Below are 26509 nucleotides of genomic sequence, written 5' to 3' on the forward strand. Positions count from 1 at the left end.
CTGGCTCCATTTTTCATGGCTCAAGATGAGGCTGAACATCATAGCAGAGGGAAACATCTCACATCATGGTGATCAAGAAGGAGAGAGAGAGAGAGAGAGAGAGAGAGAGAGAGAGAGAGAGAGAGAGAGAGAGAGAGAGAGAGACTCCACTCTCCAGATACAAATATACACACCAAAAACATACTGTAATTACCACCTCCTCCAACCACATCCTACCGTTTCAGTTACCACTCAATGAATCCCTATCGGGATTAAATCACTGACTGGGTTAAGATGCTTACAACCCAACCATTTCTTCTCTGAACCTTCTTTCATTGTCTCACCTGTGAGCTTTTTGGGGGACACCTCCCACCTAAATTATACAGGTGCTAACATCACAGTGTCTGGAGGTTATTGTCTCCTGGAGGCTTGATGGCAGAATGCATCCTTGCCTCTTAGGCTTCTAGAGGCTGCCAGAATTCTGTCTCCTCCCTTCTCATTTTCAGTTTCATCACCAGATCATCATTGATATAGTTACCTCTCATAAAAAATCTTTGATTACATTTAAGGCCCTCCCAGATAATCAAGGATAATATACCTATTTTGAGATCACTAATTTAATCCCATCTGGAAAGTCCCTTTGCCACTTAAGGTAACATAGTCAGTTTCTAGAATGAGAAGTGACCCAATGGTGGTAGAGAAGGATATTATTCAGCCCACAATGGCATCCTTTAAGCCACACCCAGTTGTGGACATTGACAAGTCAACTGTGAAAGATGAGTCTGTGATTTCTAGGAGTTGATGTTTTAGTATGGGGCAATGATAATAATAGACACATGGATATGTGATATAATTTCAGATTTTCATATGTGTAATTAAGAAAATAAAGCAGGAAAAGGTCAGGGCTCTGGAAGGAAGATACACTTTTAAATAGGATGGTCCAGGATGGCTTCTCTCAACAGCATTTGAGTAATGAGTCAGCCATGGAAAGTTTTAGAAAGTGTTACTTGGAGAAGGGAGAGTGATCATGAAGTCTTTGAAGATAGAATAAGTTTGATATCTTCAAGCAAAAATAAGCAAGAAGAACAACAGTTGGAGTTGAATGCCGTGTGTGTGTGTGTGTGTGTGTGTGTGTGTGTGTGAGAGAGAGAGAGAGGGGGGGGGGGGGAGACTATTTAATAAGTAAAAATCACCTGTAGGAAAGGTGGATTTTATTCTCAGTGTGATGAAAAGGCATTGGAGGGTGGAAAGCAGGGCAAAACATGATTTGACTTAAGTTCTGAAGTTTGTCCTCTGGTTATCACTTCAAGAGAGATAGGGTGATGGCTTGGGCCAGGATGGTTAAATACATGTATCATTTAATGGGGGGAATTGGCATATAATTAAATGCTACTGGACAAGTTGTGGACAGTGACAGGTAAAGAGAAGAATTAGTAATGTTTTCTAGTTTTCATTATGAGCATCTGTGTGAGTGATCATGCAAGATGAAATTATTGGGTTAAACTACTCCTGTGGATGTAATGTTTGCGTTAGTTTGCATTTCCATCAGATCTCTAATTTATGAGTTGTAAAATTGCTCAAAGACAATGAGAGACTAGAATCCAATAAGCTTGGAGTCTGTGGTCTCAGTAATCATAATTTTTCACTGAAGCTATTTTTTTGTTCCTACATGTAGTTAGTTTCTCTGAAAGAACATTTATTAATGACCAACAAAACCCAGTTTCTTTAGGAGTTGCTGCCTTCCTACACATGCCAATCAAGGGATATGGAAAAAGGCAACACAAAGATTATGTGTCTCACTGGCTGAACTTGAATTCCAGGTACTGCTCATTTTATGTGTATCCAAACATTTTGAGAACTTACATATCCTCTATGGGCAGAAATTATTTAACATTATTAAATGTTGATTTTCTGCCCCAGTAGGTATGAACTCCAGACTGCAAGAATCATAAAAACACATTTCATTTATGTTTAGAAATATTGGTTAAAATAAATAAGCTGCCTGCATGACCATAATTTTTAAGTCTATCATTTTTATATTTCCTGTGCTTTTTGAACCTGACTATCCATTGAGAAATTGCTTCCTGCACATTGGAAATGATGCCATTTTCTTTCTGGAAAATGTTGATGTCTATCAATACCGAAATCTCATTAACAGACACTTTCCTGTTACTGAGGGCTGAAAAAGAAGAATAATTGGTATGATCTTTATCCACATGATTTCTGGAAAATCCTATTAAGATAAAAGGGCAGAGTTGTGAGTTGGCTTGTTTCCTAAAGTTGTCTAACTATGGTCTCACTGAGGAGATGAATGTGGAGACTAGGAGAGGAGAAAAATGTTAGAAGCTGCCAAGGTCTTGGGAGGAAAAAAAATAGAGACAATGAGAAGTTGAAGGAGGGGTCATTGTTTCAAATAATAATTTGAAAACTATTTGATACCAAGAATATCAAGGTAGATATTTTTTCTAATTTTCTTTCTGTGGCAAATTCACCATATTTTTTTCAACCTTTCAGAAAACCTATCTTCTTGTGTGTGATTTTTCTTTCTCTGAAACAAGGAGTACAATAGGAATGTTAAGCACATGCATATCTAATTTTCAGGAGTTATTCTACAATAGGTAAATGAGAGCTTAACAAAGAAAAGAACTATAAGGTTTCATTATAAAATGGTCTCATTTCAACCTGGAAAGGAAGACAGCCATGCAAAACCTGTGATTTGCCTTTTTGCTGGGGCTAGGGAGACATAAAGAATCATACACTTGGAAAATTACTACTTTTATATTTCTATAGTGTCCTGAGTGATAGACTTCACATAAATGCCATATAGAAGTTGAAAAGCAGCTTTTTTTCCCTGATTATAATGAAGCTGTTGGCATGAGGTATATTTGTAATAACCTATAGAACTTGGGAACATTTTGATTTGTTTTTAATAATCAGGAGATTGCTAAAATAGTGATGGTCTCATTCAATTGAGTCTTTTAAAAAAACTAACAACTTTTGAATGAGTTTATTTAAGGAAGAAAAAATCCATTATTCAGGACAAAATCATGTTAGCATTTCCCTGGCAGGGTGGCAAAAGTTAATATCCCATCAGAGAAGTAGGTGTTCAGCGTCAGAAAATGTCTTGTATCCATCCACTTGAACAGAATAGAAAACTACTTCTGCAATTTCTAAAAGCCAAGTTACTTGGCTTAGAGGTAATAGTCACCTTATTTATTCCCAGCTTAAGAAACTATAAGGTCTGAGGTCTTCCTTCCTTATTCCCCAGTGGTACTGGGGCTTGAGTCTGGGGCCATACATATACTAGGAAATTACTCTACCAATGAGCTACTTCCCCAGGTCTGCGAATATCATTTTGTGTATATTTTACAAGGGAAATCAAGAAAAATCATTCAACACTTGGGACATTAGAAACTATGGTTTACCATTGTGAATATTCTCCTAGTTTCCTCCCTGTCCTCATAGAGAATATTTGCTTATATTAAAAATTTCTAGTTGCTAAAAGCCCACATTTATTAGATTTTAACCTTTAAATTGAAAATTTTCTTTTAATCTTGAGTATCAACATTACAGAATATACAAAAACATGTATCCATACAGCCATCCCAATAAATTTATGGAAGAGAAAACAAAACAACATGAATCACCATTTAGGAGGGTTTTGGAGAATTAACTCAGACTTTCAATGATTTCTACTATCTCTATAGATACCATAATATTTATGCATTTAACTTTTAGCCATGGTTTTAGCTTATCTTATATAAGTTAAATTGTAATTTCATGTAAATCAGATGGCATTTCCCATGTAGCACCACTAAATAAAGAAATTTATTTCTTATTTCCATCCCCCTTCATGCCATTTGGACCCAACATGTTTTTTTTGTCTTAGCTTAAGGTCTATATAACTTTTGTTAGTGAGTTTATATATATATTACAATGACATTATATTATGCAATATGATCTGCAATATGCATATCATAATATGCATATATGTCAATATGATATTATATTGAATAGATTTTAGTAAGACAAGGCAATGAGGCTATATTATTATAGTCTACGAATTGTAATGTGTAAATTCATGAGTTCTATTGAGATTTTAAAAAACAGACAATCAATTTTCACATAATTAATATATGTTGATCTTAACTCCCACACTGAACAATTCACCACTGTTTTAGTCAGCTTTTTGCTACTGTGACCAAATGCCTGACAGCAACAATTTAGAGGAGTAAAAGTTTATTTCAGCTCATGGTTTCAGAGTTTCATTCCATGGTTAGCTGACTCCACCATAGCTCTGGGCCAAAAGTGAGGGAGACCATAATGGTAGATGTGTATAACTGTGGAAAGCAGCTCAGGACATAACAAAGAAGCAGAACTCTGCTCACTAGGGACAAAACATATACTCTAAAAGGCATATTTCCAGTGTCTTAATTCTTCCAGCCACACCCCACCTGCCTACAGTTTCCTCCTAGTTAATCTATATCTGTGGATTAATCCACTGATATGGTTATACCTTTCATAATCTAATAATTTCACCCCTGAAAACTTATACATCAGCTTCTGGGGGACCTTGTATCTAAACCATAACAGCCATTGATAGTTGAAAATCAGAAAAAGAAATAATATTTCTGGTAAACAATTCCCTCAGTGATAATAAATTGGAAGATAAACTTTTTTTTCCCTTATGCACTCTCCTTTGTGGTTGGGCACCTACCTTTGCTTACTATAATGGATATTTCAACAATGGAGTTGAAGTATCAGTATACAAAAAAAGCATTTTACATATCTTTAAAAAACTGAGTTAATATTCATATCATTTTTATGTCTATCAACAAGAAGAGGGGAAGGATAGAAATTTATTCAACCTGATCCTTTTCTCAAGTCCATTTGCTTTGAAAAAAATAGCCTGGTTCCTGAACACATTTGACATAAAAATATTATTTTGAAAACTTTCATAAGAGTCATTCTTAACAATTTTCTGGTTTTCAAATATGCTAAAAGAAAATTTTCATTTGAAATAGCCTTTGAAATTTAGCCTTTGGTGATTAGGAATAGTTTACCAAAAAAAAAAAAACAAAAACAAAAAAACACCATGCTATTAATAGGCATCCATTACACTCCAAAACCAGTCAGGTACTAGTTAAAAAAAAACCTAGTGGAACACCGTGCCTGACCCTGAAGGCACATCTGTTCTGGGATTTGCATCCAAGCACAGTGATTCTCTTTTACTATGGCCTTTCAGCAGAGCTATCTTCCCTGTCTTGTGGATTCTTCCCTAGAATCAAGTGATTAACCCAAAGAAATTGTCTTTTTTAAATATGGAGGACTTTTCCTCCAAGCAGAAGACTACAGTTTAAATAAAATTGTACCATTGAAGGTCATTTTGATTCTGAATCCTAATCTCCAAAATCAGAGAGTGTGACATTTCATTATTGCTCTTTCCCCTTTTGCTCACTGGTCCCAACTATACTTGTGTTTTTAGAATAGCTTCCTTAGGAGACTGTTCATTTACTTTCCCATTCACTGCTTACAAACCCCATAATGTCTAGCATCTATAACCCTTCTGCTTTCATTATTCACCTTGCAAATATCTTTATATCTATGCAAGAAATATCCTCATAAAGTTAGTCTTTTGTAAACTAAAAGGAGAGGTTTAGGTTTTATTGGTCATAGTCAGAGGAGTGTGAACAATTCTGTTTTAATGAATATTATTATTAAATGAGTGGGGAAGGATGGGTTATCCAGTAAGTGATGATGAGACAACTGGTTATTTTCTTGGAAAACTAATTCCTACCTTAGGCCATATGTATATATGTGAGTATGTATGTGTGTATATGTGTGCGGGTATATATATGTATAAAACATTGATATATATTATGTAACTTAAGAGCAACATATATACATATATATGTACATATTGTCATGTGACTCATAGTGACAATGATATAACTTGAGATCACACAATGTGATGCCTGGGGTTAACATCACCCAGGCTAATAATATGGCAAGCATTAGGACAGAGCTGGCTACGCTGCCAAGGAAAACACATCTAGGAAAGGCGTTGCATTGATGATCCTGTGCTCCAACCCCAATTTGAGAGACCCATACACGGACAAATCATTGCCAAGAACTCAAACCAGCTTGGCCCTGTCCACAAAGGAACTAGAATATTTGGTCTCACTAAGGTGCCTTGCAAGGGAGGAGCTGAAATTTCCTGAGTCAAACATTTGGTCCACTTAATTTACCAAAGCAAAATGGCAACTACCCCAGTGCACAAAGATCAGTTCCAGATGAAAACATGGGAGAATGCCTTTAAGACCTCTGGGAGATTTAAAAATTGAGACTAAAAAGCTCATCAGTAATGCTATGACATGTTTGACTATACGAAGCATTTACATTTCTGTATAAGAGAAGGCCTATATTTAAAGAGCCATCATTAGAGATACATGGACTCACTTAACTAAAACGTCTTTCACAAAACTACAGATGTGAGATAAAATGTTATAAGCATACTTTACAAGGTGTAACTGGAATGACAAGAAAGTAAGGGGTATTCTCAAGGAGCCAAAAAAATACAACAAATCAGTAAAAATAACAAAAGCAATAACAGGCTGATAAGTGACAAAAAGCAGAAAGTTCCCCATCTGCTGAGCCTCTTTTAAATAGCATGCTATGGAGAATGCTGTGCAAAGATGAGATGCTGAAGGGCACCCCCTGGAAATAGAGTTCTGGAAGATCTTGCTTTAAGGGTTGGTTCATGGGAAATACTGTATGTGGGATAATAAAAACAAACAAACAAAAAAACGCTAATTTGTGAGCACTAGTTAGTAGTCAAATGATTGGTTGCTTATTTTCATGCTAATAAAGGGATTTCAACTCTTCCAATTCAACCACTCTGCTGAACATAATGGAAAGTTACTTTAAATATAACAAACACATTTCTAAAGGCATCAAAGTCCCTATAAAGTAATAAGGACTAAACAGACCAAAATCTGTGAGAGCAAGAGCCCACAGAAGTAAATAGCATCTTGAAGCCATCTTTACCTCAGGAACATGTGCTGAACCCAATATGGTATTGGGGCTCTGTTTTAAATGGCCTCTTGGACCTTGGAGGAACTGCAGGCAAATCTTATTTATCACTTTATAAACCAATACTCAGAGGGTTGTTAACTCACAGTAGTGGAAACACAAGTCAACCGTCTGCACCCCTCCTATCAGCCTTCATCCACTCCAGGTGACTGCTTGCCAAGTCATATTGTTGCAGAAAATAAAAGAGAGAACCTTTCCCAGAAGTCTGTAAGTACTCACATACCCTTTAATCCCAGCTCAGAGCCAGGACCTCAAAGGGCAATACTTTTAGAGTATAAACCAGAAAAAGAAAATTCAACTAGCTGAAGGTAAGTTACCTGTCTAGGACTGGGCTCTGATTGGAGAGAGGGAGAGAAAGGAAAGTTAAAGAGAGAATTAATACAAAGAGAATCAGGAGGAGGAAGAGGAAGAAGGAAGGGGAAAAGTAAAAGAAGACAAAAAAAAAGTCAAAGATGAGGACAAAGCTGGGTGCATGCCTGTAATCCCAGCAGCTCTGGAGGCTGAGGCAGGAGGATCAAAACCAGCCTCAGAAACATTGAGATGCTAAGCAACTCAGTGAGACCCTGTCTCTAAATAAAATGCAAAATAGGGTTGGGGATGTGGCTTAGTGATTGGGTGCCCCTGAGTTCAGTCTCCAGTGTCCCCCACACTGCCAAAAATGATGAAGGAGAGAGGAAGAAAGGAAGGGAGGAGTTGAGGAAGGGAAAAAGGGAGGTCAAAATAGAAAGAAAGCTGAGAAGTTCTAACCACAAGCTCACAATCATGCAGATTTGAGGCTGACACTGACATTATCAGTGTGTAAAGGCAAGTCAAGAGCTTAGTGCAATTTACTGGGGCATAACCACAAAGGACCTATGGCCAAAATATATAAAGAAAACCTACTAATCAATAACAACCAGAATTCTATTTTAAAAAATGGCCAAAGATTTCACAAAAGTGGGAAAATAAATGGTCAATGAAAATAAAAGGTCAATAAAAAGATGATCAAAATTGTAAATCAACAGGGAAATATACGTTAAACCACAATAAAATGGTCCCCCTACGGGTCAGAGGCACTCTCTCCAGCCACCCAGGGTACCCCATGCCTGCCTGTCAGTGGTGCTGGGTAATTGTAAAACTTAGCCTTTTCCAGTGTGTAGGATGGTGGAAATGACTAAGATTCCACAAACCCCTCTCATTTAAAACAAGAAGCTTTGTAAAAGGATAAAAGCTGGAAATAAGACATTCTTCAAACAACAGTCTAAACTGCCTGTTAAGTGACAATGAGTGCCCTGACAAAGAGAGAGAGATCTCGGTGATTCCTTGGGGCTCATGCTTCAGTTTTCCTTTAAGAGTTTAAGCATCAGGTGAGAGTTCTGTAAGAGAGCCCTGTGGCTTGGAAACCATCCCACAGTTGTGGAGATGTTGGGACATTGTTCTGCCTAAGGTTTTATTAGGATGCTAAGGAAGGTTGGAAGTAGAGATTCTACAGTCCAGTGCAGGAAAACAAAACAAACAAAAAAACCCTGGTCTTTTGGCCACTGTGAAAGGGGGTGAACCTGAACTAAGAAGATGTCATTTGCATAATTTACTATCTAATTCTCAAATTAGGGAGTAGAAGAGGGAGCAACTGTGACACATGCAGCCCTTAGCAGCCTGAACAAGACATGATCTTGCTTTGCCCTGGGTCCTGCTTAAGCATCTCACTTTACCGAGCCTCCAGAGGAGGTTTACAAGATTGCATTGTCTCTAAAAGAACGTGAGATATTTCCGGAACGTAATCATCACAGATTAACAAGATCTGTTTTAAACACCAACTACTTCATTTTGTCCTTCCACTGAGAGATGAGTGAAGCAGTGTGAGGACTGCATTTCCATCAACTATGATGTTATTGCAAATCAATTGATGAGATGCCCTCCTATAAAAGAAGAGTGGGAGGCTTGTTTGTTCTTTTTAAATTCAAGCCTCTTTCAATATACTTCTCGGTTTCCCATTTTTGCCCAAATTCTGGCTCTCAAACAGTATTACATGTTAGCATCATCTGATGATTCTTGTCACACCAATGACCATAGCTTCTCCTTCAGGCTGGTGCCTGAGACTGCCTGTTCCTATCAGTCTTCTAGGGAGGCCAATCAATGATGTCAGTACAGGATTACATTTTGAGAAATTCTGGCCCTTATTTCTCTTCCTCAGTAGTACCAGGACATGACCTGCTGAAGTTTTACCATAGAACACCAAACTGCCTGCTCATCCCAATGATATTAGTTGCAAGATGCAACTTTCAATAACAGCTAAAATTAACTTTTAAAAATTGGCAGTGATGGATTATGTAAATAAAAGATCATGTTTAGTTTGCAAATTTTGAATCTATACTCAATACAATTGAGATTCCTTGGATCAACTTTCATGATGGCTTTATTAATTGTTTATCATATCAACAGGTTTTTTACATTCTTATTTTTGTTTTATATTATTATTATTATTAGGTACCAGGAATTGAACCTAGGGGGCACTTAACCACATCCCCAGCTCTTTTTTTCCAATTTTTAGTTTTGAGGCAGTGTTTCACTAAGTTGCTTAAGGCCTTGCCAAGTTTCTGAAGCTGGCCTTGAATTTGCAATTCTCCTGTCTCAGCCTCCTGAATTGCTGGGATTACAGGTGTGTGCCACGGTGCCTGGCCCCAGTAGCAATTTTAAATTAAAAATTTTTTATTTCCTTTTTTTGGTGCTGGGAATTGAGCCCTTTAATAGCAATTTTTGTACGTCATTTTATTTGTCACTAAGTAAGCATTTGTAAACTTTAGAATCAACATAGGTATAATTAATGTTAATCCTAACTAAATAATAAGTAATTCAAACAAAACGTGTTTGATTAAATCAAAACTCATTTCCTTTTTAAAATTATGTTTTTCACAAATGCCGAATGTTTTCTCTGATATAAGGAGGCTGAGTCATAGTAGGGGGGTAGCATAGGAGGAACAGATGAATTCTAGATAGGGCAGAGGGGTGGGAGGGAAAGGGAGGGGGCAGAGGATTAGCAAGGATGGTGGAATATGATAGACATCATTATCCAAAGTACATGTATGAAGACATGAATTAGTGTCAACATACTTTATATACAACCAGAGATATGAAAAATTGTGCTGTATATGTGTAATAAGAATTATAATGCATTCCACTGTCATTTATTTTTTAAAAAATCAATTTAAAAATTATGTTTTTCCTTAAAGCTGGGAAAGGCCTAGATATGCTTATAGTTTTGGTGCTTATTTCATTCCCAGTTTGTCCAATGAACTGCTATTGAACCAGCATCTTTGGTTTCTAGTTGCTTTGTTAGTTGTACAAGTGAATTTGGTCCACATCTTGCCTCTGCTTTGTTTGGTGATGCACAGAGCAGGAATTTTATATGATAGTTGACTGGACTCTTTCTGCTCTGTGGCCACCGGTAGGTCAAAACTGTATTACAGATTACATACTAAATCCTAGTAATTCTGTTCACCTTGGATGCTTTTCTCACTACAAAATACTTAGAAGACCCTTACTCAGTGTAAGACCCTATGATTCTATATTCTATCCTATTTACTCTATGGAATTTCATAAAGTACAAGTTAAGACAATTGTTCAAAAGATCCAGATATAAAAATCCATATTACTTCAGGAAGGTATTATTCTTGAGGGCATAGAAAATAAATTGAACTAATTGCAAATGTAACAAGAAAATACTCAGGAACCAATGTACTTGCAGAACAGCAATGATGTCATAAAAGCCCAAGAATCTCTTTTTTCATTCTCTTGCATGCTAAGGATTTGTTTTAACATAATTGGTATTAAGCAAAACTCTTTAAAAAATACTTACAAACTCTATCTAGACAATATGAGCAGGGAATATTTATTACATACCTCACACATGCTAAGTGTTTCAATAATGATATGCCCTTCACTCATGACAGTCAACTCTCCAAATAGTTAATATTTATCCTTTTCTTGGTTTGGGTTTCACCAAAAGAAGACTGTGAGACAAGCATTGAAATAAAAGGGTTTTGTTTGGGAGATGGAAAGAGCATTGATAAGGGGTAGGGCAGTGAGACTGGAAGGAAAGCACTCACTACTGCTGGGTTATCAAGCAACTCACTGTGGGTAACTGCAGCCTGTGTCATAGAATCAGATAAGAGGAATGATCCCACCAGAGGAGTGAGGGATTTGAGATGGTATTTATGCACCAGCTCCCTTAAGTTCATGGTTGAAGGCTGTTCCATGAGATATTGATTTCATAACACTAAGCATTTCAGTCATGTGGATGGAAAAGCAGGCTCCAAATTTAGAAGAAAATTCTCATCCAGTTGTAAGCAGTTGGAGTTCGGCTGTTGAAGAGATGGGAACAACTCAAAGTAGAGGCTCCTTAGATTGAAATCAGGCATGATGTTAAAGGCATTGCTTTCTTAATCACATCTTGCTGATCCAAACCTTCATCAGATATTCTGTGATTGGGTGAAATTTTAGGTTGAGATCACACTGTTCTTTGGAATGGCACTTCCCTATATCCCCTCCAAGGGATAACTTTTAAGAATTAGTTGTGAATGTGGCCATAATGTTCCCTGTTAAAGCCAAAGGTTTATAGTCAGCTAAATTTCATATTTGGTAGAAGTGTATTTCATTTTCATATAATATGCACATGATCCAAATGTGGAAGGAAAATGAGTGGGCAGCCTGTTCTGGGAACAAAGCAAAGACCAAAGGCAGGTAACATAGAAGAATCAGCCATAGGCACAACTAAACCAAAAGTGATTTCACATAAATACTGAGTCCTTATTTTTTTATTCATTTCTCTGCTTTTTCAATGTGATAGACACTTCATCACCTCCTTCTGCCTCCCCAATCTCAACTTCTTGTGGCTTAGGTGTTCTTTGGTGGATAACCTTGCAAATTAAATTTCAAAGTCTAAGCATATAGTGTTTGCTTACTTGATGTAAGCAACAGAGAACTAAATATGAACTTTGACAAAAGTCTATTAATAATTGACAAATAATGGAATTGTCAGGGTGTAGAAGGCAATACTCAAAAAATAAACAACAAAAAACCAGTAACAGCCAAGGTAGCAATAAGCTAGGAAAATGTTCTCCCGGCTAGTTTGTATCGATGATTATGAACAACATGCTAAATCAGTGCTTCAAAAGTCTATATATGACTATTATAGATCTGGGGCAAATGATCAGGAGACCTTGGCTGATAATATTACAGCATTCTCCAGGTAAGAATTTTTTTTTAATGTAAAATCGTGCTTTAATATTACACTAAGATATAGCATCAAAATGAGATCCAGGTTTGTGCTGGTGGTGTGAAATTATTTGTCTAGATGTGTGTTTAATAGAGAGGGGAACTTTCTGGGGGGATGTGAAGAATCTTGAGTTCTTGGATTGTTTGAAAATATTCCAAGGCCGAGAATCTTGAACAATTGACTGTAAAAGCTACCCCTCTGTCTACACTTGGAAGTATGATGGTAGTTAATTTAACCACACATAACATTAGTCATAAATTTTGATGCCTTGTTTTTTTAATTTTATTTATTTTTCTGTGAGAGTGACAGTGAGTGCTCATGTTCATGGGGTAGGAAATAACACTAACTGCAAGATAGCCATCTTATCTGGTTGAACCAGATAGGATTACTGCCTCAGATGTTCCCATCCTGCTGGCTTCCTGTGTTATCATTCATTTTGATTACTGTTGTTTAAACTTCCACTTTAGATATCAATTTGTCTACGTAACATTCATCTTTCAATTTCGCTGTTTCATCTCTCCTGCAAAAAGCTTCATTTCTCTTTCCAAATTAGTTTTCCCTTGACTTTCATATTTCAAGATACAAGATGGTGAGTGTCATGGTTTATGTTTTCTGTTTGTAATAAAAACAAGAAACAAGATATCTTTAAAGGAGTGTTTTTCTCTCAGCAGATACAGAAATGGTTTATTTTCTGGAGAAGGGGAGGGGAGGCTGCAATACACTGTTAGTTCCATCCATCTTCCATTACAGTCCTTACTAAAGGCAATGAATGAATAGTGTAGGTGCTCATTATGGTGATAAATTAAAGGAAAATAGACAGAAAATATCCAGGGAGGGAGAGTCTGCTTCTTTTTGAGTTCTTGAATCTAGAGTGAAATCACTCAAAATCACTTTGCTATATGTAAATTAGGACAAATAAAATCATTCTAACCTAGCTGATCTCCTGCAGGCAGTGCTGATTGACCCACAGGTCATGGTGCCCCTGGCTAGAATAAAGGTTGGGAATAAAGGTAGGGACCTATCTCAGTCCTTGCAACCCTTGATTCAGGTTTCCCCCCATTTGAACTTGAAAATTCTGGGGAATTCATGATAGGGATCATTGCCTAAGAGTGGAGGGGCTTACATTTCTGCATAATCTAATCTTTTCTAATCATTGCTTCCTATGTTGGACCCCATCACAATTTTCTGCTTCTGGAACATGTCCCTTCTTGGACATCTTGTCATGTCCATTGCCCCCATGTCAACAGGTGACATGGTTCTTCTGTGAGTGGTCTGAAAACAACACCTTAAACCAAATGGGCCATTACTACCAAGGAAATTTCAGGCCCTTGATAGAGGCAGGGGGCTGGTGTCTCAGCATTGGTGCTGGTGATCACCCAGGCCATTTCTATACAGCTTTCCACACTCCTTGGCTCCTCCCCCAATGCTTGCCAATGAGTTAACTTTTGCTTGTAGCAGTCTCTAGGGGCTAGGTTCTGTACTACCAGCTGAGGAGAGAGCAGTGAGCCAGAGCAAATTCCATCCACAGGAGCTTAAATCCCATGAATGCATGTTGACCTTGGGTTCCCATAATTCTGGAGGATTGAATTAATATTAAATTGACTCCAAACAGTTGGCTCAGAGAAGCCTTCAGAGAAAAGAGCCAAAGGGTGCTGCAACCCTCGAGAATCAAGAACTTTGTGTGACCAGAAGACTTGGGCACTTCAAGTTATGAACTGGAATACTATCCTGTGGCTTATTTTGAATCATGTGGCACTCCAGAGATTATTACCTTCCTATGTGTGCCCTGAGAAATTTAGGGAAGGGTGGCAGGTAATGGGAAAGAGTTTGCAATGCCACCTTTTCCCTGAATCTTGACAATTCATTTTTGTTCATCCTTAAAGAAAAAGACATTATCAACTTTGGAAGACAGCTGATACTCTTTTGTTATCTAGCACTTGAGACTGTTTTGCAACACATACTCGTGGTTACCTATTTCACATCTCAATTCCTCTTTTGCTGTGTGACTTGCTGGGTGACCCTTGATTCTTTGTCTTGTATTATCTAGCTGTCACATGGAACTAAAAGATTTTCTGCCAGGGTTTTGGTTGCTTTGGGTTGATAGCATGAAAGAAATCACCCTGAAATTTTTTTTTTGACTCTGATTCAAATAAAGGGTGCAACACCTAAACCTCAGATAATCCGTTGTAACCTAAGGTCAGGGTATTTCACAGACATTTGTGAAATGCTCTCCTCCTACCACAAGGACAACAAAGAGTCATTTAAAGTAAGAGTGTTTATCTCTCTGTACTCAGATCTGCCAACCACATTTTGGAGTTTTGGGGACTGGGACCATTCATGTGACCCAGCTATCGCTTGGAGACATTTATGATTAAGACTCGGGACTTTAGTATTACTGTAACCAAAAACAAACAACAAAAACAAACAATTAAACAACAACAACAAAAAACATAATGAAGAATAAATGGAACCACTCAGAAGAACGAAATTTCCTATTGCAAATATAAATATGATATGAACAGAGTGAATGTCAGCTTGCTGCATTTTGTGTGACCTGACCTGATTAGGGCTAATTTGAGAAGGAATGGTATATATATATATATATATATATATATATTTTTTTTTTTCTCGTCAACATGCTCTCAAAGCAGTCTCCTAAAGCATGATATGCACATATATTGTGGCTTTTTCTGAAATAATTATTGATAGAAAATCATTCTATAATTTGGGTACTCTGGTTTCAAAAATAGAAGCTCCTCTCTCTCACTCTACATCACCTAATGACACTGACACCTGTGTGCTTTTCTTCTGTTAATCACTGAAGAATAAAAATGATGATGTTCTTACTTTGATATTCCAGAAGCCATATAAACTCACCAGTAGCATTTTCAGTGTTCGTCACAATATCTATTAACTAATAGCCACCAGAGGTGGTTAAGGCACTTTTTGCATTCTGTCTCAAAGTAAAATATTAAGGTAAGGAAATTGGAATGCAAAGGTGACAGTGTTTGAAGGACTTAGGCAACAGTCATTCACTGTGCTTGGTAGGTGTGATCAATAAGCACAAGGCTTTAAAGCTGGGATGTCTTCCAAGAGCAGTCACCTCTTGGAGAGTGTGTGCCTGTGTTGATTTTTTTTTTTTTTTTTTGATAAGTTAAATTTGAGGACCTCCTTGGGCTAAAAGTCCTGTTAATGGCATCTTATTTTCTATCCTTTGAAAAAAGTCTTATTCTTCAGTTGGTTCAACCATTCGATGCATCTTTAAAGACTTTCCAAAGCTGAGGCCTCATGAGAGCATCGTTTTTGCATGATCCTGGGACAGTCAGTTTCATTCGGGGTGGGCTGGGTAGGGTTTGGAAAGCTATCAGAACCATCTGGCAAACTCAGTGTCCTTGAACTTTGGAAAATGTCCAAATGTGGATGACTCTTAGAGGATGAACATTTTCACGCTCCATTGGCTTTATCTGATTTTGCCCAGAATTGGATTTTGTTCATTGGCTGATGATTCACTGTAACATCCTCAGCACAGAAAACAGCATTTGTGGCTAAAGCAGCAACAGCAGCACAGTTATTAAGGTGACTGCGCCACCAGGTGGAGAAGTGTAAAGCTGCTGTCTGGAGAGAGCCTTGCTTTTCAAATAGGAATAAGACATTGAAAAATTCCTCTTTGACACACACACACACACACACACACACACACACACACACCCTTAGCCCATACCCTGCAGCTTTGTGTATCCTCTCCATAAAGGCTTTCATTGTTTCCCCAGCCCTGAGTCAATATTAGTGCCTTCCTAGCTGGCATGCCAATGGCTGCTATTAAAATCTTTTTCTCTCATTCTAAGAACACACATGGTTGGTAATAAAAGCTCCCTTCAAGGCTTTTGCCTCTCTGCCTTCAACACGGAGATCAAAGAATCATGCTGTGAAGGTCAGTGGAGAAGAAAAGACTTCCAGCAGCAGAGCGTGCGGTGTGACACAAATAATGACAATTATGATGTTCAAAGGAATAGCATAGAAATCACACAGTGAAACTACATTATGGTGCTTTTTAAGGACTGGATGTTTTACTTTATAATGGAAGGGTTAGATTACAGACCCTTAGCTAGTTCACAAGCAATATTAAGGCAGAATTTCTCAATTGAAGTCGGCTTCAAATGAGGACTTTTTTTCTCAATTACTCCATTACTACATCACACTTCACCATATTTACTGAAAAAAACCCCTTCAATCTCTCTAGGAAAGGAAGTGTGAGTAAAGTGTTGGTTAGGTTTAGATGTGTGTCTGTGCAAGCAATTCATTAGACCAATACCCATTAGTAATAAGACTGAATTTTCTTCAGTTTTAGTCGTTCATTAATGAGGAAAATAATGAACCCAAATGAGTTAGAGATGTATATTTTGCTTGGAGGAAAAAGAACTGTTGTGTCTGTAAATTTTACTAGTGAATTTTTGTTTGTTTTGTTTTTGGAAATTTTTACTCCAATATGGAAGAATCACAGAAAAAAAAATCATGTAAGATAATTTTCAGGAGTCAAAAACTGTTTAAGCCCAAAATTCTGGTTTCAGTTAACTAACATTTTCAAGGAAAATGTTCAACTCATCTAAAAAGGGTTATCCTTCCTCATTATCACACATCAATGAGTACAGCATTCAGCTCAACCATGTTGAAGAAAGCAAATTATAATTTAAAAAGCAATTGCAGCTACTATGCATTACAAAAAAAGAAGACAAAGTGATGTAATATATCTTCTTCAACTCTAATCTACCTTCTGGGCCTCTGTCCATCTTCAAAATGACCAGAGGGAAGTGAAATAAAAACTATGTTTTCTCAAAAACTTGTAGGTCAATGTTTATAGTGGCTTTATGTATAATCACTTCAAATTGAAAACATTTCAAATGTCCCTTAGTTTGGGAATGGATAAACAAACTGTGATACCCCTGTATCACCAACTATTGATAAATGCAACAACACGGACAGATTTCAAATGCATTATATTCAAAGGAAAAAGAATATTATTAAAGACTCTAGGATATTCTTGCAAAGCAAAACTTTGAAAACAAAAAACAAAAACCAACCAACCAAACAAACAAACAAAAAAAAAAAACAAAAAAAGAAACCCAACAACAAAAAACACATTTATGGTTGTCAGAGGATTGAGATGGGAAGTGTTTTACTGTAAAAGCAAGTGGGGCTTTGTCTCTTTGCCTCCCAGCTGCCATGAGCTGAGAAGCTTCTCTGTGCTATACTCCATGATGTTGTGTCTCACCTCAGGCCTACAGCAATGGGATCAGCTGACCATAGCCTGAACTTCTGAAACCATGAGCCCCAAATAAATCTTTCCTCCTCTAAATTATTTTCACAGGTTTACTGTGAGAATCAGAAGCAGAATGCAGAAGAAAATAAGTTTTAAAAATTTGTGGTTTGGACATAAAAACACAAATAAAACTGGGGCCAAAGAAGATGTGGTTGCTGAAGAGATTACCACCAATAAAGTGAAGTTAAGTACTTTGCACAGAAAGAATAGGAAAGATGCTTTGAGAGGAATCAGCAAGATCACACTCATGGCCGGTTCAAGGGTGTAAAAATGAAAACTCCTTTGAGAAGACACCTTGGTGGAACTCTGCCAATGGGGGGAATCTGGAAATCTTTTTGCCCAGGATTGATTTCACTGCACTCAGCTGCCCAGGCTTTCAGAAGCTGGTGCAGCTTTGATCCAAGGAGTCCCATGTACTGTTGGAGCTGGCAGCAGATGTTGATATCTTGTTGGTGCTGGTTCTGCAGGAATGCAGGATGCTGGAGTTAGGGGGTCATGGAAGATTCCACTTAGATTTCAAAGGTCTGGGAGGCCAAGCAAAGTTTAGTAGGGTTGGAATCCTTGCAGGCCTCTTTGAGAGGACAATGCATGAAGTCAGCAGAATGAAGTCAAAGCTGCAATAAAGACCCCTGGGATTCAGAGATGCCAATTAAATAGAACACCTGCCAAAGGAAGCTGCTGACTGCAGACAGCTTGCCTAAGAGAGAGGCCAATTGGATGGTAACCAACAAGGTCACAGGGATGGAATTACATAAGTCTTTTGGTTATCACGTTTTACTACCAAGTGTCTGTACACATGCAGGACTTGTTTGCCTAGTTGGATTTTAGACCCATTCCTTCATTACATGCATCTATTCCTTCCTTTTGTAATGAGAATGTTTACTCTGTGGCACTATATATTGGATATATATAACTTGGTTTTGCTTTTTACAGTGGCTCACACTTACAGTAAAGAATTTGTCTTAAATCTAACATGAGACTCTGGACTTGAACTTTTGGGCAACACTGAAACCGTTAATACTTTGGGAACTCTTGAAGATGGACTGAATGCACTTTGCATATTCAGGAAAGGTGGTGGGCATGGGAAAATTTAGGAGTAACTGAGCTATTAAGGCTCTTCATTTCCTTAGCAGTTATGCCACTATGTATGTTTTTCACAATCTACAATCATGTACAAAAGTGTTGGTAAATTCTACTGTATGCTGTTTATACTTTAATTAAAAATTGCTAGTAAGAAATAATAAATAAATAAATTGCTTGGGAAATTCATTATCATCTTTTTTGTATGTTTGAATTTTGATTGATACATACATAAAAATAAAAGTTTTACATGCTAAGGGGTGCCATGTATTGTTCAATACATGTACACATTGCATCATATTCCTTATCATCTTATTATTAACTTTCTGCCCTAACAATTAAAATTGCTTCTTGTCTTTTAGCTTTATGATATCATCTGCTTGATGCAAAAAAAAAAAAATCTAATTTTTTTTTCTTTCTGAATAAAATGCCAAGTCAAATCATTGGTTATATTTTAAAGTTCTAAAGCTACTTATCTTTTTTAATTGTAGATGGAAGCTATATCCAAGGATGCTCCAGAATGTTGCTGAAATCGATTTGTCAACTTCTGTTTTAGGGCAGCGGGTCAGCATGCCAATATGTGCTGGGGCTACTGCCATGCAGCGCATGGCTCATGTGGATGGGGAACTTGCAACTGTGAGAGGTAGGAAGTATGCCCTTAGCACAGGGACAGAAGAAAAATGATTAGCAATACTCTTCTCTGATGCATCAAGCAAACACTTCTCTGCACTCAGAAAAATTAAGCTTCTTGATTCTATCATCAAAATGCTCTATATCCTGCTCTTCTGTTTTCTAGTTGTATCTCTTTGGGCAACATCCTGCTCTACACCTTGGGTTCCTCAGCTATAAAATGAAGATAAAATTCATACCTGCCTCATTGGGTTACTGTGAATATAAATTCACACATATTAAGTTCTTGGCATAGATTAGTGGCTCAATAAATGTTAGTTACGGGTGTTAATATCAACATCTCAGAAAATGAAGGTCTGAGAAATGGCTCTTCCAAGGCCACAGCTATGTAGGGGCAGAAGTGGGATTCAACTAGGTAGCTACCCTATTTCAAAGATCTTCTACTTTCTCCAAGCCAAAGTGATTTCATACTGAAAAGGACAGAAGCAATCAGATTGCTTGTGTTTTCTCCTATGATTTTGGATTAAGATTCTTTTTTATGGTTGCATTATTTTTCCAACAGAGCATTTTCAACTGCCTTAAGAGACAGCAAAGAGAAAATCAAATATGATGTAAAGAAATCTCCTATTGTGCCTAATTTTTGAACTTCCTAGTTCCTTAGCAATGATTAACATTTAAAAGGCTATGCATATATCACTGTAATTTCTGCTTTAAAAACTCCTATAAAAGTTGGTAATAAATTTTACTTGACATCTTTTGATGTTCAGTAGAACTGGAAATGAAGGCCAAATGAGCATGAACCAAATACTATTTTAAGGCATTCTAGTTCTAAAAATTAAGGATCTTGTGGATTCGTTTTCCTCTTTGAAATGTTTGCCACAAAATTCTACCAGGGATGTCAGAATGGATTCTTCTGGGTTTTGGGCAGACTTAGGCAACTGGGGTTGGCACTTATTTTTGTTTCTTCCCTCCCTCCCTCCCCCTCCCTTCCTTCCTTCCTTCCTTCCTTCCTTCCTTCCTTCCTTCCTTCCTTCCTTCCTTTCTTTCTTTCTTTCTTTCTTTCTTTCTTTCTTTCTTTCCTTCTTTCTTTCTTTTTAATCCTAGACCACATGCAGGTAAGTGGCCTTGGGATTCCTGGCATTGATTTATGGGAATCCTGAAAATTAGGCAAGGAGAAGGAAAAAACTGGTTACTAAATACTAAATGGGTATATGTCTATTTAAAGTTGGGCTAAAATGCCATAGGAATCAACCAGCAAAGAAAAGCAAACAAACATTCAGAACTAAAACATTATTGCTCTAAATTTTTAAAAAAAATTTAAAGAAAATGGCAAACTGAAAAAAAGTGATAAAATGTGACAGCAATGGGTTAATGTCCCTTCTGTGTAAAAATCCCTTATATTTGAGAAAGAAAATAACATATCACCCAAAGGTACAAAAATATATAAGTGGAAATAAATATATAAGTAGGAAATTAACAAATGGAAACATTAAAACCACCAATAAACGAATGGAAAATATTTAATTTCACTGATAGGCAAAGGAATGTAAATCATAACAATATTTCTCATTTTCTAAATATCAAATTGTTACTTTCAGATCATACAGTATGCTGAGGTTAGAGGTAAACTGTGCATTTTAAAAAGCTGATGAGGAACAGTGTATGGTGGAATAATCTTTCTAAAAATGTTTAGGCATTAAAAGTATTTTGGCATAGGAAAAAGCACTAAAGATGTGAATTCCATGTGATGCTACACATTATTTTCTAGGAATTCCAAGAAAGTAGTACTTTGAGGAAAAACACTTCTGCAAGGACCTTGCCATCTGTTATTTTTCTTATTCTTAATTTAATTTTTCTTAATTTTTATTTTTTTGCAGTGCTGGGGTTCTAACTCAGGGCTTCATACATGCTTGGCAAGAGTGTAATCTCTAGCACATCTATTATATATTTAATAAGCAAAAAGTTGGAAAAATGTCTCAACCACTGGACATAAGTTGCAACTACTAGGATGCATTGAAAATGGAATGAAATTTAAAAAATGATATCATAGAGTATAATGACATAGAAAATTGCTATTATTTAATATTTTAAAAAGTATATATTTAAAGATGAGGATGCCTACCAGAGTTTACAAAGGTTTATGCGTGAGTGATGAGATTATTCCTGACTTTTTGTTCTTCTGACTCTCGGTCCATAGTTATAAACTGCTCTTTGGATGATTTCTTAAGAAGAATTCAATACAAGTTAGATTTAAAAGAGGGGAGAAAAACGGAAAACAATAAAGAGAATGGAAATGAAGGGAATGAAGTACAGAAATTAATAAGCAGTGGGCAAGACATCCCAGAGTTAACAAGTTGCTTTTATACATACACCTTTACTTGATGTTTGACAGGTGTCAGTGTCTCATTTTGGCCAAATGGCTATAATTACAGAGAAAGCAGGTTTCTTAGTTAGTAAGGTCACTTTTAATGGTGCCAAGGTTAGTGTTCCTTATTTTTGGTGAATACAGGGTATCAGTAAAGAAGAAAAGTAAGCTACTATGAATGGCTTCAGAGCCTAGTCAGGATTAAAAAAAAAAAATATATATATATATATATATTAGTTATATATATTTAAATATATCATATATAACTAATATATACATATATACAATAAAACAAGTGTGTATGTATATATATGATGGATATTTATTTATTTATTTATTTATATGTGCTGCTGAGTATCAGACTCATTGACTCACAGATGCTAGGCAAGCGCTCTACCACAGAGCTACAACCACAACCCCTAGGTAGGACTATTTTATCTAACATTATTTTCCTGAGCACTAAACTGTGAGAGGATATTAAATGCTCATTAGAGTCTAATCCCTTTAGAGTTATTTAGCGGACACTTATAAATCACTATGAAGGCCACTACAATTATTAAAGGATTGAATTTTCAAAACAGCCTGGAGAATCAAGCCATATTGTTAAATCCATTTTATGCATGAGAAACCAAGTTACACACCAGGTGAGTAACTTGCTCAGTATTACATGGATAATAAGGGTTAGAGGTAAGATTCAGATCCGGCTATTCTGTCTCCAGAATTGGAGTTCCTAACGGCCTTGAATGTCTGGAAAAATCTTCTGAAGTGTCAAGAGAAGAAATCCATTTATTTGCCAATCACAATCCTGTGGAAGTAATTAATTTATAACTTTAGATGCATGCAAAGTAGTTCTCCCAGGATAACAAAATATATAATAGACATTTGGAAAAAGTGGAAAAGACAGAATGAAGAGAATGTAGTGACATTGAGGTCATAGAGGATTTGGTGATGTCAATGAATGGTTACACTGCTCTCAAGAGTAACCAGATTTATAAGATCAACCTCCCTTGAGGTTTATTCCACACTTCTTGAGTTTCAGAAAGATTATATTCCAGACTTGTGAGAGGAAACCTCCCTGGAGAACTTCAGAATTTTTAAGGCTTTCACCAATGGGTTATTGGTCTGTTTAACATTCAGATTAACCCCCCAAACCACTGGCTATTGGCTTGTAGTCAAGTGGATTGCTCGGTCACAGTGTTTTGGTTGTGGAATGATGGGTTATTTGGAAGGGAGGGATGTGTCCCTGGAGTAGATTCTGTTGGTGCCCCAGATATATTCCAACATTGTTTCTCCTTTTTTTCTGAACCTGCAACTTTTTGCCTGACATTTTCTCTGGCAGCAGGAGCCCATGGATGGCTAAGTTGGGAGTAAATGAATGAATGTGTGATGTATAGTAACTGGTGGATAAATAGCTCAATTCTCTTTGTGCAGAGTATCTGAAGCATTTATTAATACTGTCACCCAATGGAATTGAGCCCTAGTTGTCCACCAAAGTTTCCTGCCCATCAGCCTTGTCTTCCTGGTTGGCTACCTTCCTATTATCTGTCTCTCACTCCCTCCATCCTCCAGTGATCACCTTGGGATCATCCCTACCTAGAACAACTTGCACTCAATCATCCTGTCATCGTTGGCTTCCAGAGGAATAAATACCAGGATGATAGTTAACTGAGGGCTCTATGCAGCCATGGGAAAATTTTAAGTAAGAGTATAAGAACATTCATGCTTGGTAAAGATTACTTTCTTTTCTGAAACTCAGAAAATCATCATGCAATTATGAAGCTTCTATTTGATTTACTCCATCATCCCCCAAAAGAAGATGGAATCGTTTCTAGTAATCACAATCCTTGGGAACATTGTGAAATCTAAGGATGTTATTATGAAGAGATTTTTCTGTCACCCTCCTAGTTAACTGGTCCCTGAATTTTCCAGATTTCAGGGATGTAGCCCCTTGCAAGGAAGAGAAGTAGGTGCCAAGTTGAGAGGACAGAGGTTAGTTAGCAATCTGTCTCTTGAGAAAATGTCCCCATCACCGTAGTCAGTGAGAGTGAAGGCCATTTGAATCTATAGGGAATAACCCGGCTTGAGTAATTAGTATGTGCCTCCAGAAAGTTCTGAATGTTGTTATGGCAATGAAGTCTTCAATTCCCAATGGGTTCTTCAGAAATTTTCATAGAGTCTGACTTTAAGGAAACTTTGGCCTTTCCTCTCACCTCATAACCCTAGTATGATTGCTGTTGTATGCTTCAGAAATACCAGCAGAGCTACACTTTTTTAAAAATATAAAATGGCAATGAATATAAGGTGGCCAGACAAAATACAGGGACAAGTTACATGAGAATTTTAGATAAAGAACAAATCACTTTTTTAAACTAATATTTACTAAATGTGGCAAACCTATACAAATAAGAACTTTCAGGGATTCTTGTGAGGATTCTTGAAGTAAGTGCTTACAAAAATGGGGCATACTTTTTATTTATCCTTCTTCCAAATCCAAAGCCCTCCAAATATTTCTCTTTCACATGTAAAAACCCACGTTCAGAAAGTCCTCTCCATTTTAACCTTGGTGGGAATGAAAATTCCTTTTTCTCAGCTAAAAATATTTTTGTCTTAAGCTTTATAAAGGGGGCCTCAAAAAAAGGCCTTTAAGGGTTAAGCTTGTAAAGTTAATGTCTGAAGAGGGAAGGAATTAAGAAAACAACCGCACAAGTGGTGGAGAAAGTAGTAAACCTGAGATCACAAATTCCATCCAATCCTTGCTGAGATTGTATTTGTATCCCAAAGAGGGCAGCCACATCTTAGGGCTCACTGACTCTTCCCCCAAGGAGAGAGGATGAGGGGTTGCCAAATCTTCAAATATTTTAAGAGAAGCCAGAAATCTTGATTTTATGTACAATCTCCTGGTTTTTATATGTTGGCAAATAAATCAAAATGCTCTAAAACACTATTTGAGGAAACAATATGTGGGCCAAAGCAAATACTTCTGTGGGCTACAACTGTCCCCTGGGCTGCTCAGCTGGGACGTCTGATTTATGTGAAAATCTGCCACTAACTGGTTTTGCTTCTTGTGGCAGGTCATTTTCACTCTGTAGGATTAGGTTTCCTCACTGATAAAATGAGGGGCTTAAGCCAAGAAAGTGGTGCTAGGGTGGTTTCCAGGATCTTAGAGACCTTAGTTGTGTCACCAAACATACAGGTACTTGTGTTTCATGTTGGATCTTAGGAGAAAAAAAAATTTTTTTTTTTAAATTTCTGCTAAGATGAAAAGAAAACAAAGCAAACAAATAAACAGCAGCAACAAAAAAAGAGAACTCTTCAATAAGAAAACTCCAAAAATAAAACCTGAAAATTCCTAATGGAAATGGGGGATTTTTTTTACAATTTTTTTAGTATATAAATAAATGGTTTTATCCCATTTAAACGTTCACTGAATACTCTGTACAAAGGACAGAGCTGTCCTTCCTTATTTTCCTGAAATCCTACCTCTTTCAACCACATTTTATGCCAAATGTGGAGAGTTTAAATGGGGAGTATTTGTATGTGCTTGATTTCTTTCTCATACTGTATACCTGAGGTAGAGCAGAGGAAGTAGATACCTCTTTATCTTTGGATCTTGCTGAAAACACAAAAAACACATTTAATAAATATTGCAAATTCTGAAAGTAATACTTCAGAATCTTATGAAAAATGATCAAAGTCAACATTTGTTGAGCAATTAATGTGTGCCTGGCAATTTGAGTTTGTAATCTCATTTGTTTCTTATTACCACATTAAAAATATGTGAGTCCAAAGCTGTAAGAGCATTAATTTTTTCTGTATTTTTATTATTAATTAATTAATTTATTTTAATGACAGCAGAATACATTTTGATTCATTGTGCACAATTGCAGAACAACTTTCTATTTCTCTGGTTGTACATGATGTAGCGTCACACCATATGTGTAGTCATACCTGTACCTAGGGTAATGATGTCCATCTCATTCCACCATCTTTCCTGCCCCATGCCCCCTCTCCCTCTCCTCCCTCCCCTTTGCCCAATAAAAGTTCATTATTATTTTTTTAGAAAGTCTTTTTATTAGTGCATCATAGTTATACATAACATTGGGGTCTACTTTGATATAATCATACAAGCATGGAGCACAATTTGTTCCACTTTAGTCCCTACTGCTTCCTCCTTCTCTCCCCTCCTCCTTCCTCCTGTTTCCCATCCTCTTCCTATTATTTATTTATAACTTTTAATATTTATTTTATATATCTATTTATAATTTTTAAAATTGGCACTTTAAATAAAGGCAAAATTCACTGCACTGTATTTACATATGTACACAGTACAGTTTGTTCAATTTCACTCCTCAGTCCCTCCCTTTTTATTCTTCCATTTCTCCCCCTCTATATCTTCCCTCTACTCCACTGATGGCCCATCTATATTTGTGGGATTCTTCCCTGTATTTTCCTCATTTTCTCTATCTTCCTGAGACTCTTCCCTTGATTATTCTTCAACCCCTGTGGATATGGAAACTGAGGCTTTGGGAGGTTAATTACCTTTCTCAAGGTTATTATTCTCTTAGGAGCTGCTGTCTATAATATCCTGGTCAGTTACTGATATTTCAGATGTCATGAACTGTAGCCTAAAGCAAACCTTATGCTGTAATCTTGGAATATTAATTGAAAACATATTATGTTTTTATAATTTTATCCTTTTGACTTTGAGAAGATGGTGTAAGCCATAGAAAATGAAAATTATCGGAAAATATGAGCTTTCTGTAAAATTTGGGAGCATATGTAAAGGTCTTGA

At 36.8% G+C, this 26509-nt stretch overlaps 1 protein-coding gene across 1 annotated transcript in view; it reads left to right on the forward strand.

Moving 5' to 3' along the window:
- The first annotated feature begins 12161 nt into the window (after nucleotides 1-12161).
- Hao1 (hydroxyacid oxidase 1) overlaps nucleotides 12162-26509 on the forward strand; it is a 55317-nt gene continuing 40969 nt past the window's right edge. Inside the window, exons 1-2 of the mRNA XM_076848962.2 lie at nucleotides 12162-12298; nucleotides 19214-19365. Of these exons, the coding sequence (XP_076705077.1) occupies nucleotides 12162-12298; nucleotides 19214-19365 (289 nt within the window). The remainder of the gene's footprint in view (nucleotides 12299-19213; nucleotides 19366-26509) is intronic.

The sequence above is a fragment of the Callospermophilus lateralis genome, chromosome 3, assembly GCF_048772815.1.
Source record: "Callospermophilus lateralis isolate mCalLat2 chromosome 3, mCalLat2.hap1, whole genome shotgun sequence".
Classification (NCBI taxonomy): domain Eukaryota; kingdom Metazoa; phylum Chordata; class Mammalia; order Rodentia; family Sciuridae; genus Callospermophilus; species Callospermophilus lateralis.